Source organism: Mustelus asterias, chromosome 2, assembly GCF_964213995.1.
Source record: "Mustelus asterias chromosome 2, sMusAst1.hap1.1, whole genome shotgun sequence".
Lineage (NCBI taxonomy): Eukaryota > Metazoa > Chordata > Chondrichthyes > Carcharhiniformes > Triakidae > Mustelus > Mustelus asterias.
Window position 1 is genome coordinate 60,288,847 of NC_135802.1, and position 16,180 is coordinate 60,305,026.

At 43.8% G+C, this 16,180-nt stretch overlaps 1 protein-coding gene across 1 annotated transcript in view; it reads left to right on the forward strand.

Moving 5' to 3' along the window:
• Window positions 1–7,431: 7,431 nt before the first annotated feature.
• The window catches only part of LOC144508210 (raftlin-like), a 122,122-nt gene continuing 113,373 nt past the window's right edge, over window positions 7,432–16,180 (forward strand). The window contains exons 1-2 of the mRNA XM_078236029.1: window positions 7,432–8,006; window positions 13,635–13,790. Coding sequence (XP_078092155.1) covers window positions 13,646–13,790 — 145 coding nt within the window. The 5' untranslated portion in view covers window positions 7,432–8,006; window positions 13,635–13,645. The remainder of the gene's footprint in view (window positions 8,007–13,634; window positions 13,791–16,180) is intronic.

Consider the following 16,180-nt stretch of genomic DNA (forward strand, 5'->3'; position numbering starts at 1 on the left):
AAAAAACCCATCTAACCCAGAACCCAAGACAAAACATCATCTTCTAAATCAGTGACATACTGACAATCCAAACTCGGGAGTTGAAAGAAGATGTAAAGTTATCCTTTGAACTTGTCACTAAAATTGCAACGACTTGTAACAACAACCCTTACTGTGAGGGTCTGGCTGCAGAATCCCTGGAGGTAGCCACACTCTACGAGGTAGATTGCAGACTGGTGATGCTGTGTGAGATGACACCAGACAAATTGGAAGAAGACGCCTTTTTTTCAGCTATGGTGATGAAACTCCTTGACAGACATTCCAATGCCCCAGCATAGCTGACTCCATTGGCTTTCTTTTCAAGACCAGATTCATAGAATCCTACAGTGCAGAAAGAGGCCATTCGGCCCATTGAGTCTGCACCAACCACAATCTCACCCAGGCCCTATCCACATATCCCTACATATTTACCCACAAACCCCTCTAACCTATGCATCCTGGGACACTAAGGGGCAATTTAGAATGGGCAATCAACCTAGCCCGCACAACTTTGGACTATGGGAGGAAACCGGAGCACCCGGAGGAAACCCACGCAGACACGGGGAGAATGTGCAAACTTCACACAGACAGCGACCCGAGCCCGGATTCGAACCCAGGTCCCTGGAGCTGTGAAGCAGCACTGTTAACCACTGTGCTACCATGCCGCCCCTGACTATCCACTCTTCTGACTATCTTCTGACTATCCACTCTGCCCATGCCTCTCATAATCTTGTAGACTTCTATCAGTTCTATCAGATTCCTAAAGTCTGCATCTCTATCCTTCTTGGTAGAATTGGGAGAGGATGTCATCCTTCAAGAAACCATCTCCTGGGTTGTCCCTGCCACCAGTTGTTCCCCTTGTTGATTTATGTTGGGTGCCACAGCATGTGCAGGCCCCTGTAATTCACTATCAACACCACTGGGGGTGTCAGTAGTGATGCATGGAAAAGATGCATTGTCTTTCAAGGAACAAAGAACAAAGAAAATTACAGCACAGGAAAAGGCCCTTTGGCCCTCCAAGCCTGCACCGACCATGCTGCCCGACTTAACTAAAACCCCCTACCCTTCCAGGGACCATATCCCTTTATTCCCATCCTATTCATGTACTTGTCAAGATGCCCCTTAAAAGTCACTACCGTATCCGCTTCCACTACCTCCCCCGGCAACGAGTTCCAGGCATCCACTACACTCTGTGTAAAAAATCTGCCTCGTACATCTCCTTTAAACCTTGTCCCTCTCACCTTAAACCTATGCCCCCTAGTAATTGACTCTTCCACCCTGGGAAAAAGCTTCTGACTATCCACTCTGTCCATGCCTCTCATAATCTTGTAGACTTCTATCAGGTCTCCCCTCAACCTCCGTTGCTCCAGTGAGAACAAACCAAGTTTCCCCAACCTCTCCTCATAGCTAATGCCCTCTATACTAGGCAACATCCTGGTAAATCTTTTCTGTACCATCTCCAAAGCCTCCACATCCTTCTGGTAGTGAGGCGACCAGATTTGAACACTATTTTCCCTCAGGAATCTTACAGAGAATGAAAGGAAAATGGAGAAAGGGATGAAAGTTAGCTTAGCTGGATGTGTATTTTCCTAATGCACACGATGGGGTACAAATAATGGTAATAACCATTGTTCAGACAAACCCCAGCCTTAAAATGTCCAGTTTGCACAGCTTTGGAGAGTCCAGCATTCCATTGTAACTTTGAGATTATCACCATGTTGGGTGTTCTTCTGATGTGGAGATGCTGGCGTTGGACTGGGGTGAACACAGTAAGAAGTTTAACAACACCAGGTTAAAGTCCAGGTTAAAGTCTTGCTCTTCTCCCATATTGTACACTATCTTCTCTGAAAGGAAGAGAAGAGAATTAGTGAGTCTTCCCTGTAATGAAAAGTGCACATAGCTTTAAAGTTTAAATTTTATTTATTACTGTTGATGGGACTTCTGCGAATGCAGATACTGAGAGAGAGAAATGCAATGCAAACAAGATGGTGAAGTGTTGAATGGAAAGTGAGTGGCTGGAATGTGAAATGGACCAGGAATTCCTGGTTTTGCAAATGCTACCATATCGCAAACCATCACGCAAACCAGCCTCCCATCCATTGACTCTGTCTACACTTCCCGCTGCCTCGGCAAAGCAGCCGGCATAATTAAGGACTCCACGCACCCCGGACATTCTCTCTTCCACCTTCTTCCATCAGGCAAAAGATACAAAAGTCTGAGGTCACGTACCAACTGACTCAAGAACAGCTTCCTCCCTGTTGCCATCAGACTTTTGAATGGACCTACCTTGCATTAAGTTGATCTTTCTCTACATCTTAGCTATGACTGTAACACTACATTCTGCACTCTCTTGTTTCCTTCTCTATGAACGGTATGCTTTGTCTTTATAGCGCGCAAGAAACAATGCTTTTCACTGTATGTTAATATATGTGACAATCAATCAAATCAAAAATCAAAATATCAGAACAAAATGCTGCTTGTGGCTGTTGTGAAGAATGTAGGAACATAGAACTAGGAGCAGGAGTGGGCAATTCAGCCCTTTGTGCCTGCTCCGCCATTCAATACGATCATGGTTGATTTCACTTAAGCCTCAACTCCACTTTCTGTCCGTTCTCCATAACCCTTCAACCCATTACTAATAAAAAATCTATCACCTCCTTAAATTTACTCACTGTCCCACATCTGGTGCACTCTGGGGTAGTGAATTCCACAGATTCACAAGCCTTTAAGGGAAGTAGTTTGTCCTCATCTATGTTTTAAATCTGCTACCCCTTATCCTAAAACTACAACCTCTTGTTCTAGATTGCCCCACAAGAGGAAACAAGGAAGGCAGTGATGGGCGTGCATCTGCATTGAAGGTTAAATGTGGTATTGTGTTTGCATGTGATAGATAATGATGTGGTTGAGAGAATTTGGGGTGGTGAGAGATGAAGGGGCAAGATTGAGCAAGATGGAGAAAGAAAGAGACAAATTCACCATTGCTGCCTTTCTGAGGATAACATTGAAATGTTCCCTACACTGGATCCAGGATCAGGAGATAATGCTTCTGGACCATACGGCCTCAGTTACCTCTCTCCAAGCTTGCTGCATGTCAAATATGTGTCATGCATGTGGTCATTGCAGGATGGGCATGTCACACACACCATATTCGTTACATGGCCTGTAGTCATCCAGGACATTCACCTTAAACTGGAGTCAGATTGTTGCATAAGAAAATAGGAACATAAGAACATAAGAAATAAGAACAGGAGCAGGCCATCTAGCCTCTCAAGCCTGCTCCGCCATTCAATAAGATCATGGCTGATCTGATAGTGGGTTCAGTTCCACTTACCCGCCCGCTCCCCATAATCCTTAATTCCCTTAATGGTTAAAAATCTATCTATCTGTGACTTAAACACATTTAACGAGGTAGCCTCTACTGCTTCGTTGCGCAGAGAATTCCAAAGATTCACTACCCTCTGGGAGAAGAAGTTCCTCCTCAACTCTGTTCTAAATTGACTCCCCCGAATTTTGAGGCTATGCCCCCTAGTTCTTGTTTCCATTGTAAGTGGAAATAACCTTGCTGCTTCTACCCTGTCTAGCCCCTTCATTATCTTATATGTCTCTATAAGATCTCCCCTCAACCTTCTAAACTCCAATGAGTACAGGCCCAGTCTACTCAATCTCTCCTCATAAGCTAACCCCCTCATCTCCGGAATCAACCTGGTGAACCTTCTCAGTACCCCCTCCAAAGCTAATATATCCTTTCTTAAATAAGGGGACCAAAATTGTACACAGTACTCTCGGTGCGGCCTCACCAGTACCCTGTACAGTTGCAGCATGACCTCCCTGCTTTTATACTCCATCCCTCTCGCGATAAAGGCCAACATTCCATTTGCCTTCTTGATTTCCTGCTGCACCTGCAAACTGAGTTTTTGTGATTCATGCACAAGGACCCCCAGGTACAGTAGCACAGTAGCATGTTGTAATTTTTCACCGTTTAAATAATAGTCCATTTTACTATTATTCCTTCCAAAGTGGATAACCTCACACTTACCAACATTATACTCCATCTGCCAGATCCTTGCCCACTCACTTAGCCTATCCAAATCTCTCTGCAGACTCTCTGTGCCCTCCACGCAATTTGCTTTCCCACTCATCTTTGTGTCATCTTTGTTACCCTACACTCGGTCCCCTCCTCCAGAGGCCCCAGCACCGATCCCTGCGGCACGCCACTAGTCACTGATTGCCAACTGGAAAAGCACCCATTTATTCCGACTCTCTGCTTTCTGTTAGATAGCCAATCCTCAATCCACGCTAACACTTTACCCCCAACTCCGTGTACCTTTATCTTATGCAGCAACCTTTTGTGAGGCACCTTATCGAATGACTTCTGGAAATCTAAATACACCACATCCACCGGTTCCCCTCTGTCAACCGCACTCGTTATATCCTCAAAAAATTCCAGTAAATTAGTCAAACATGACTTTCCCTTCATGAATCCTTGCTGCGTCTGCTTGATTGAACCATTCTTTTCCAGGTGTCCTGCTATTTCTTCCTTAATGATAGATTCCAGCATTTTCCCAACTATGGATGTTAAGCTAATTGGCCTGTAGTTACCTACCTTTTGTCTACCTCCTTTTTTAAATAGTGGCGTTTCATTAGCTGTTTTCCAATCAGCTGGCACCTCCCCAGAGTCCAGTGAATTTTGATAAATTACAACTAATGCATTTGCTATTACTTCTGCCGTTTCTTTTAGTACCCTGGGATGCATTCCATCCGGACCAGGGGACTTGTCTACCTTTAGTCCCATTAGCCTACCCAGCACTACCTCTTTAGTAATAGTAATTGTTTTAAAGTCCTCACCCCTACAGTCCCATGACCGTCAATTATTGGTATGCTATTTGTGTCCTCCACTGTGAAGACCGACACAAAAAACTTGTTTAAGGCCTCGGCCATTTCCTCGTTTCCTATTATTAAATCCCCCTTCTCATCTTCTAAGGGACCAACATTTACTTTAGCCACTCTTTTCCGTTTTATATATTTGTAAAAACATTTACTATCAGTTTTTATATTTTGTGCTAGTTTATTTTCATAATCTATCTTTCCTTTCTTTATTGCTTTCTTAGTAGTTCTTTGTTGTTTTTTAAAGCCTTCCCAATCTTCTAGTTCCCCACTAATTTTGGCCACTCTGTATGCATTGGTTTTTAATTTGATACTCTCCTTTATTTCCTTAGTTATCCATGGCTGGTTATCCCTTTTCTTACATTCCTTCTTTTTCACTGGAATATATTTTTCCTGAGTACTGAGAAAAATCTCCTTAAAAATCCTCCACTGTTCCTCGACTGTCCCACCAATTAGTCTGTGTTCCCAGTCTACATTAGCCAACTCCGCCCTCATCCTATTGTAATCCCCCTTGTTCAAGCAGAGGACACTGGTTTGGGACCCTACTTTCTCACCCTCCATCTGTATTAGAAATTCAACAATATTGTGATCACTCATTCCAAGAAGATCCCTCACAAGGAGATCATTAATTTTACCTGTCTCATTACACAGGACCAGATCCAAGATAGCTTGCTCCCTCATAGGCTCTGTAACATACTGTTCGAGGAAACTATCGCGACAGCATTCTATGAACTCTTCCTCAAGTCCACTGCGTCCGACTTGAGTTGACCAATCAATATGGAGGTTAAAATCCCCCATGATTATTGCTGTTCCATTTTTACATGCATCTGTTATTTGTTTGTTTATAGCCCGCCCCACCTTGAAGTTGTTATTTGGGGGCCTATAGACTACGCCCACCAGTGACTTTTTCCCCTATTCCTTATCTCCACCCACATTTTGCTCCTTAGAGCCTATATCATCTCTCACTACCGCCCTGATGTTATCCTTAATTAACAGAGCTACCCCACCTCCTTTTCCTTTCTGTCTATCCTTCCGAATTGTCTGATACCCCTGGATATTTATTTCACAGTCCTGGTCACCCTGCAACCACGTTTCTGTAATGGCCACGAGATCATACCCATTTGTACTGATTTGTGCCGTCAACTCATTCACTTTGTTTCGAATGCTACGTGCATTCAGGTAAAGTGTCTTTATGTTAGTCTTTCTTACCTGGACCTGATTTGTTAGTGCGTTCCTTTGTTTGTACGCTCTGTCCCTTCCTGTCACAGGCTGGTTATTCTTCCTCAGACCATCTCCTTGCACTGTGTTGACCACCTCCCTTCTCATGCTTGTCACCTTTTTTACTCTGCCTGAGTTAGATTCCTGCCACCTTCTATGTTCTATTACGTGGTCTGGAAACTTTACTAACCTCTCCTGAGCCCTCGGCTCCTTTAACTAGTTGAAAGTCCTCATCATTAACCTGCACTCCTACCCTCTCCTTTACCTTTGATTTTCTAATTCTCCATACAACTGAACTCTCCCCCCCACTATTTAGTTTAAAGCCCTATCTACAGCCCTAGTTATACGATTCACCAGGACTCTGGTCCCTCGGCTTATTTGAGTGTCCTTTACAAAACTGACCGCAGGTAGTCTGGAATATGTGCCATGTGTGCTGCAGTCAGTTTTCTCAAGTGGAAAGCAGTTGGGTGAATGGCCTTTAAGAGGGCTGCTTGGCCTGTAGAAGTACTTTGGGGGGAAGGGGGGAGGGTGCCAGTTACTATTACCCCCTCTCATCGATCTCCAATTGGAGTCTCACAGGTGACCAAAGTTTCTATCCTTCAGTAAGAAGTCTCACAACACCAGGTGAGTCCCCTGATGAAGGAGCAGCACTCCGAAAGCTTGTGATACCAAATAAACCTGTTGGTCTCTAACCTGGTGTTGTGAGACTTCTTACTGTGCCCACCCCAGTCCAACGCCGGCATCTCCACATCATGTCTATACTTCAGGATCAGGGCAGTGCACTGCAGAGTGCGGTCCATAAACCCAGCATACCTTGTCTGGTCTTGAAGACACAAACAGACCAGTTTTGAGTGGCTCCCTTGAGCACCAGTTCGGCTCAGCTGTCCATGGCCACCATGTGTCCGAATTGGGGAGAGAGCCATTCTAGTACCAACATTCTATGAGAGCCATTCTATGATTGTATTTTTCAGCCACTTGGTTGCTGCCTCCTATTAATCCACCGTCAGTTTTTCCGGACTGTTAATCCTCCAAAATTTCTTGCTTTGACATCGACCAGATAATTGAGTCCCTTGTGGCAGTTCTTTTCAAGACCAGCAGATCTTTTCTGTTTTATTTAAGTGAAATTTCAATTAGTCCCAGACTGTCCCAGGAGTGGATTGCCCCTTTAACAGTCTCCTCCAGAGATCCCAGTAATGGACTTCAGCCCCAGGGGAGGGGGTCCTGCCGGTCCGGGTCTTAAAATATGAATTTCATTGAAGAGTGAAGAGAGCATGCTGGCCAGACCCATCTGGCGGCTGCACTGATGCTCACACACACAAACACAGCTCAGCTGGCTCAGACACATTTTTGCCTGCTCTGCTCTCGTCTCGTACCCAGCTCACTTATTTCAGTGATCTCGACAAGACTGGAGCTGGTATTTTGGAGACGTTTCCTTGCAGTTGCGATTTGACCAGTGGAGTGGGAAAAGAATGGAAAAAAAGACACACCGAAACTGTTACAGGATGTGGTTTTTTACTGAACACGCAGCGATGAAGATTAAAATTTTTGATGCATGACGTTTTTTCAACAGCAAAAGGAAGTCAGCGGATAAATTTAGAGCTACAAACTTCACTTGTACAATCTGTATAAGGATCGGGCCACTTTCACGTATGGCTCGGCTCCCCCCTCCCTATATTTCTGGGAGTCGCTTGTTGTGCTTTGTTGCACTCCAGCCTTTTTCGAGTTAGTTCTTGCTCGTAAAGCTCATCCAAGTTTCCTTCAGGGTCAGCAACTTCCTTCCCTGAGATGAGAGAACCTTTCTTTGTGGGTCGTATTTGGATTGTTCACAATTCCTGAACAGACCGCCGGTTTTGTTTGAAATAATTTTTGGGGCAAGCCTTCCTCAGGTAAATCCATTATTTGTGTTTGAATATGTATGTTAATTGTTTTAAATGTCGTTGTATACTGTACGCCTTGGTGCTAGTTCTGAAAGAGCGCATTGCCGCAATGTAAACAGTATTTTGTCTGGTCTTTAGCATATAAACCCTCTTTTCAGCCTTTGTTTTCCTTTGATTAAATGCCACAGGAAATGTGTTACAAAATAAACGTGAATTGTCTGAAGAGCTCTTTCTTTAACCCTTTATGGACCAACTAATTCTATAAATGTCTGAAAAACAAGCATAGTCTTCTAGGCATTATCTTAGAATATTTAATTATATTGTTTCCCATAGATAATGGAGAAAGAATGACCTCTTTACATCAATTAGCATTTATATTCCAACTGTATGAAGTTTATACATATGGAATAAAAGGAGCATCAGTCTTCAAAGGGTTAAATGTTCTGTTTAGTATTTGCTTCATAAGTATTTTTGCACAATTCTGATGCATGTGGAATTACTTTAGTTCCATTGACACCATAAGTATTCTTACACCACTGAAGTAAATAAAAATTCAGCTGGACTTGCATGCTGAATTCTTTACACATATTTAATGATTTATTAATGGCGTCTCCTTCCCCTCATAAAACAGAGACTTTATTAGAAAGTACAGCATGGTTACATTTCTTTAAGAAAAATGACTATTTTACAAGGTTTTATCTGTAGTTAAAGACAGCTTGAGACTAATCTCCAAAGCTTTAACAGAGTGTGATGGAGTGTGCTTTGAAAACTAGTGGCAATTATTAAAAAAACTAAAACCAACAATTTAGCTAATGACGAAACATTGTTGCTCCGCTCACTGAGTCTGGCGCTGAGAATTCCAGCTAGTAGTCCCTTAAAAAATACATTTAATACCTTTGCTTTCATATTAACTACCATTCCAGTTATCTCAGTAGGTTTCTGTTGAAGAGGTAAAGAGGAAATAATAAATGCACGGTATTTCAATCATGCACATGGATTAAAAACAAAAGTTTCCTCTCAGTTAGGTTCGGTAACTTCTGAGAAGGGTGTGAATCCCCAGTGATGTCTTGTAAACTTATGAATGAAAAATATCCTGACCAAAACATCAATGTAATATGAGATTTGAAAATAGAGATCCTTTGGTCACTGAAAAAAAATAACAATCATAACATTCATTTTAAGTAATTCTTTAAAAAATGAAGAATGGTTTAAAGATAATTATTATCTGTAAATAATAATTGTTAAAGATGCTGTTTATGAACAATTATAGAACATTTTTTAGCAAATCAGAACTGACTCAATATTGAAGTCACTCTCCCATTTGAGGCATTTGTTTTAATGAGTCACAAAAGACCCACTGTGGCACGGTGGCACAGTGGTTAGCGCTGCTGCCTCACAGTGCCAAGAACCAGGGTTTGTTTCCCGGCTTGGGTGACTGTGGGGACTTTGCACATTCTCCCTGTGTCCGTGTGGGTTTCCTCCGGGTGCTCCGGTTTCCTCCCACACTTCAAAGATGTGTGAATTAGGTTGATTGGCCATGCTAAATTGGCCCTAGTGTCAGGGGCATTAGTAGGGTAAATACTGAATTTAGTCGTGCATCAATATTCCATCTGCCATTTAACAGACCACAAAATAAACACCAAACACAAACTTTAGAGCAGATTTGACTTTGTCTGTCAATAGCAGCAATACGGAAAGGCATGCCAGATCCTGTAGTTACCCTAATTTAGCAGAGTTGCCACCCAAAGCTGACAGGGTTCGAATGAATAAATGTTAATCAGGAATGAATATATAATCTGGCCCCAATATCGATTAAAATCTCTGTTTGAGTGGGCAAGCTTTTACACCAGGTGAAGACTTGCAAGAAGAGGATTGGGGAGCCAAGGAGGCCTTCTAGGTAAGATTTTATATTCCTCTGTGGGGCCAGGAGGAACAGGAGTTAATATGAGGCCCTGTGGTTAAAATTGCAGTGGTCTCGTGAGGACTGTCCCTCAGCCTCTTGAACCTATACCATCATTAAATTAAACCATGGCTGATCTGTCACTGTGCCTCATCTCTATTACCCGTCTTTGCTCCATAACTCTTGATACTCTTGCCAAACAAAAACTATCTATCAGTTTTAAAATGTTAAATGACCCATCAATTTTTCGGGGAGAGAGTTCCAGATTTCCACTATCATTTGTGTGTAAAATGCCTGTCTGATTTTAATCCTGAATTACTTGGTCCTAACTTTAGCCCTTATTCTAGATCCTCTCGTCACAGGAACTAGTTTCTATATATTGAATGCTGTTTTCATTTGAAACACTTTTGATTAGATACTTTTTTAACCTTCTAAACTTAAGAGAATACAAGCCAGCTTTATGCTTCCTGTTTGATGCTCAGAGACTCTTTTCCCTGTCTGGAGAATCTTGACGTGGAGATGCCGGCGTTGGACTGGGGTAAACACAGTAAGAAGTCTAACAACACCAGGTTAAAGTCCAACAGGTTTATTTGGTAGCAAATGCCACTAGCTTTCGGAGCGCTGCCCCTTCATCTGAACAAGACTGTTCTCTTCCTGTTGGGGAGCACTTCAGCGGTCACAGGCATTCAGCCTCTGATCTTCGGGTAAGCGTTCTCCAAGGCGGCCTTCACAACACACGACACCGCAGGGTCGCTGAGCAGAAACTGATAGCCAAGTTCCGCACACATGAGGACGGCCTCAACCAGAATCTTGGGTTCATGTCACACTATCTGTAACCCCCACAACTTGCCTGGACTTGCAAAATCTCACTAGCTGTCCTGTCTGGAGACAATACACATCTCTTTAACCTGTGCTTAATGCTCTCTCCACTCACATTGTCTGTACCTTTAAGACTTGATTAGCTGTATTAGCATTCCAGTCATTATTCTGTAAATTGAGTTTGTGTCTCTGTATGTCCTGTTTGTGAGCACATCTCACTCCACCTGACGAAGGGGCAGCGCTCCGAAAGCCAGTGGCATTTGCTACCAAATAAACCTGTTGGACTTTAACTTGGTGTTGTTAGACTTCTTACTGTGGAGAATCTTGAGTCAGGGAACATAGGACTTGATTTTACGGGTCACCTGTGGATGAGAAAGCAGGTGTATGGACCCATAAGATAGGGTGCAATGGCACAGGCGGTGTGCCCGCTGCTGACCAACCTGCCCCGCCACCCCGCCGCAATTTTACAAGCTGCGGTGGAGATGTCAGGTGGACTGCCCACCCTTGGTCCAATTGAGAGCCATAAGTGAGTAATTAATCCAGCTGCCGCTCAGATTTAATGCGTGGTGGAAAAGACCTGCAGGCTGCTGTTAAGTGGGGACGTGGTGTTAGGGGAGAGGGAGGGGCACTCCTTTTTTCTTTGTCTCCTGTGTCAATCAGAAGGCTCCTTCACAGTTTTTCCTCCACATGTCCATCCTCTCCCCTGCTCTGTCCAATATGACCGCTCCACTGCTCTCATTGGAGCATGCCAGCATGTCCACAGCAAGATCCTAGACTTGTGTGGAGGTTCGGTTCATCACTGAACACTTTCTCTATGTCCTCAGTGCAGTACCGGCAGTGGCCACGGCACCTGGTGGTGCCACAGTTACAGTGGAGCTGCCAGTCTCCGATTAGCTGGCAGCTCTCTGAGGTGGCACTTCCTCCTGGATGGGGTTGAAAGTCTCATTTCATAACAATTAAAGGCCTGAAAAAAATAAAGTCAGATGAGCCAGCCCAACAGAGGCTGGCTCACACCTCCCCCACCCCGCCCTCACCCCTCCCACCCCCACCTCACCTCAACCCCCCCCCCCCCCCCCCCCTCCCCTCCCCTGCCCCTCAACATTTACAATGGGAGCCTGTTCTCAACACATAATCCAGTCTATAATCTCAGGATAAGGGGCCAACCGTAGGACTGAGTTAAAGAATATAGCACATAGAACAGTACAGCACAGAACAGGCCCTTCGGCCCACGATGTTGTGCCAAAGTTTATCTGAAACCAAGATCAAGCTATCCCACTCCCTATCATCCTGGTGTGCTCCATGTGCCTATCCAATAACTGCTTAAATGTTCCTAAAGTGTCTGACTCCACTATCACTGCAGGCAGTCCAATCCACACCCCAACCTCTCTCTGAGTGAAGAACCTACCTCGGACATCCTTCCTATATCTCCTACCATGAACCCTATAGTTATGCCCCGTTGTAATAGCTCCATCCGCCCGAGGAAATAGTCTTTGAACGTTCACGCTATCTATCCCCTTCATCATTTTATAAACCTCTATTAAGTCTCCCCTCAGCCTCCTCCGCTCCAGAGAGAACAGCCCTAGCTCCCTCAACCTTTCCTCATAAGACCTACCCTCCAAACCAGGCAAACCAGTTAAGGAGAAAATCTTTCACTAAAAGGCCTGTGGATCTTTGGAATTCTCTACCGTAGCCAGCTGCAGCTGCTCAGCCATTGAGTCTACTCAAGGCTGAGATAGATTTTTGAACACAAGAACCACGGGCTATGGGGATTGGACAGGAAGTGGAGTTGAGGTTCTGGATCAGCCATGATTGTACCTCATGTCAATGCAGGTTTGAGGGTTTGGAAGATCCACTCCTGCTCTCACTTCTTAAGTTCTCAGATGTTTCTGGTCAAACAATTCTCAGATTCTTCTCAAATGTTGCGTCCTATGCTGGTTTGCGTCAACGGTTCAGCCCTAACTTCACAACCTTCAAAGAAGCACGTTTTCTATTCCCTCATCGGAAAAGGATTTTTTAAAGAATGGTGAAATACCATTGAGATGTGTGTGGAATTATAAAACTTTATTTGCAGGATCTTGTGTGTTAATTAGAGTCTCCAGTTTTCATTCATATGACCCAGAAATGGCACTAGACCTCTAGGAGTTAAAGCACAGTCTGCTTGTTTGGTTCTCGGATGAGCATGAACTCATTCTTACTTTACCAGTTTTATCACCACCAAATTAGCAGTTATTCCAGTCACATAAAATTCTACCAGCACTCTTTACGTCAACTATCGACAATGAAAACAGGAAACGCTGGAAATGTCAGTAGCTGAAATAGAAAGATGGATTAATGTCTTGGGTAGGAATCTCGAATACTTTCTGTTAATGTTCCATATTACCGGCACTTTATCTTTTTCCAGAATTACCTATTAGATATTTTCAGATTAGCAATTAGATAAAAGATACTGAGAGAGAACTTGCAAAACCGCAATCAAAAGGCCAATGTTTTGAGTTTTATAAATGAAGAGCACTGTGGTCCATAATTCCATGTTGAAGCATTAACTAGGTAACAGTGGTGTGCCCAATGGTGCCATAATTTGCTAGATACAGTATCGGAAATTAGAACCATTTTAGCCCTGAATTAGCGAAACAGTACAGACAGTTAAAACAGAGAAAACCAAATGTAGAAAACCTCTTGCCACTGAGACGTTGCATTGTTAATGCTGCTAAATATTTCTACGACTGCAGCTGTGTTGCTAAGGACAAAATCCACTGAACAAACTGAATTTGACATCTTTGATGAATATAATTCATCCTGTTTGTGGCTCATTTATTTGATTAAGATTTATTAAGTTTCCCAGAGGAATCTGAAGGTGTCATTTATTGCTGTTCTGCTGTCGATTCTATCACTTTTTGTGCTTTTCTATTTTGAATTAGCATCTGTCACAATGGGTTGTGGCCTACCAAAGCTGGAAAAGCCTGATGAGAACAGCCCAGGCAAAATCTACTCAACACTTAAACGACCACAAGTGGAAACTAAAGTGGGAATAGCCTATCAATATAAACTCCTGGATTTCACCACAGCAGAGACTGGTAAGTGATGGTCATGCTTACTATTCATATTATTGTGACTTAAAGCAATTGATTCTGATCATTTGCCTGATTATATGTTACTCACCAAATGTTGTCATGACTGATTTGGTTGTCTGCTTAAATAACGAAAATCATCTCACACCATTGTATTGTGATAACCATCCTTCAAGCTGCTTATGATAGCTATACTAGCCACTTTTAGGCAGTCACACATAGGGGAATCTTAATTCCTCAGTAGGAATAGTAAGAGAGGGGTAAAGGGTTGGTTGTTTTCAAAGATGCATCCTCTTCTGGTATTAATGGAGGTGGGTTGGGGAAAGCAATAAACGAGAGTTAGGTCCATCATTCAAATATTTTAATGAGGCTGCATACCTCCAAGTTTAGCTCTGTTTTAAATTTAATTGCTGCGAATTGGGTTTCCCAAGGCTTGGCAAACCCAAGAGCTGAAGGGAGGTGAGAATGGCTGGACATAATAGTTAAATGTCTTTCTGGCACTGCTAGTGGGCCAGGAGTGCTTTCCCCACTACCCCAGCACAAGCAAACCTGTTTTTTATTACATGCTATTGGAACTCCACAGTTAGGCCCACTGATCTCTACAGCCTCTTCCCAATTTCACCACAAATGGCCTTTCTGTCTATCATACCTCCGACTTCTCGATTGTCCACTCCAGTCTATCTCACACCCACCACCCCCTGCACAATCACTCTGGTGGTGTATGTATGGACCACTCTCATCTCTCCAGCCTCTCCAAATGACCTATATGGCAGATTAATTAAACAGGTATTTAGCATCAGTCTCCGCTATGGAGGATACAAATAACCTTCCAGAAATCACTGTAAATCAGGAAATGGGAGGGAGGAACTCTGGAAAATTACAATAATCAGGGAAGTGGTATTTAGCAAATTGTTGGAGCTGTGGGCTTATTCAAGTGTCTTAAAAGAAATGGTGAGTGAGATAGTTAATGTGCTGGTTTTAATTTGCCAGAATTCCTTAAATTTGAGGAAGGTTCTGTTAGATTCGAAAATAGCAAATGCAATTCCTTTATTCAGAAAGGGAGGGAGACAGGACATTTGTCATAGGGAAAATGTTAGAAGCTATTATTAACAATGTTACGGCAGGATACTTAGGAAAAGCCAATCATCAAACAGAGTTAACATAGTTTAATGAAAGGAAAATCATATTTCACCAATTTATTGGAGTTCTTTGAAGGAGTCACGTGTTTTGAGGATAAAGTGGAACCAGTGGATGTACTGTACTTAGATTTCCAGAAGGCATTTGATAAGGTTATGGTGGAAAATAAAAGCTCGTGGTGTAGAGGTATCATATTGGCATGGATGAAAATTGGCTACCTAACAGGAAACAAATGGGTTTCTTTTCTGGTTGCCAGAATGTAATGAGCGGTTTGCCACAGGGATCAGCATTGTGGCATCAATTTTTTACAATTTATATAAAAGATTTGGATGAAGAGTTTGAAGGCATGGTTGTTAATTTTGTTGATGACACAAAGCTGGATGGAAAAGTAAGTTGTGAATGGGACATAAGGAGGCTACAAAAGTTCATCCATGTCGTAACAGCATGAAAACGGGAGCGTTCCACACCAGTCTTTTGGGCAAGTTCGGCACTGCAATCTTCCAGCAACCAGTCAGTATTTCTGACAGCTCGGAGCTTTGCGCTGGATGGGGCGGCGGAGCCTACGTACGCTGGTGAAACCGGCTGCAGAGCGCTTGGGCGCCATTGCACAGGGTGCGCCGATCTGACAGCGAACCGGGAGACCTTCGCCCCCACCCTGCCCACACGGACATCAGACCCCCCCTGTCCCCATAATCACTGATGGCATTGCTGCCCCCCCCACACCAACTACCAATACGGGTAGCTGGCATCAGGACCCTCCCAGTGAGTCCCCTGGCTGACTCCCAAGCTTGCCCTGTCACAACACCCTCCATGACTCCCCCTGCACGACCCCTCCCTGCACTACCCTGCTGCACAATCCCCCCTCCACACAAACCCCGCTGCATGATTCCCCCACATGACCATCCCGCATGCCCCCTCCTTGCAGAGCATCCCCCTTTCAGAGCTCCCTCATTGCACAGCTCACCTTTGCACAGCTTCTCCCCTACATAAGCCCCCCGTCATTTTGTATACCCTCCCCCATCATGGCCCTACCCCCCCCAGTTAGGTCACACCCCCTTAGCACTGCCGCAGGCACATGTATATCTGATGCCCAACCAGGCAATGCCAGAGTTCCAGTTGGGTGCTGCCAGGGTGTCAGGTGGGCACTGCCAGGCTGGCACTGTCCAATGGCCACTGGGTACATGAAAGACTGAAGGGACAGTTTTGTAAAATAAATGATCAGCAAAACTAATGATAGAACATAGAACATAGAACATTAC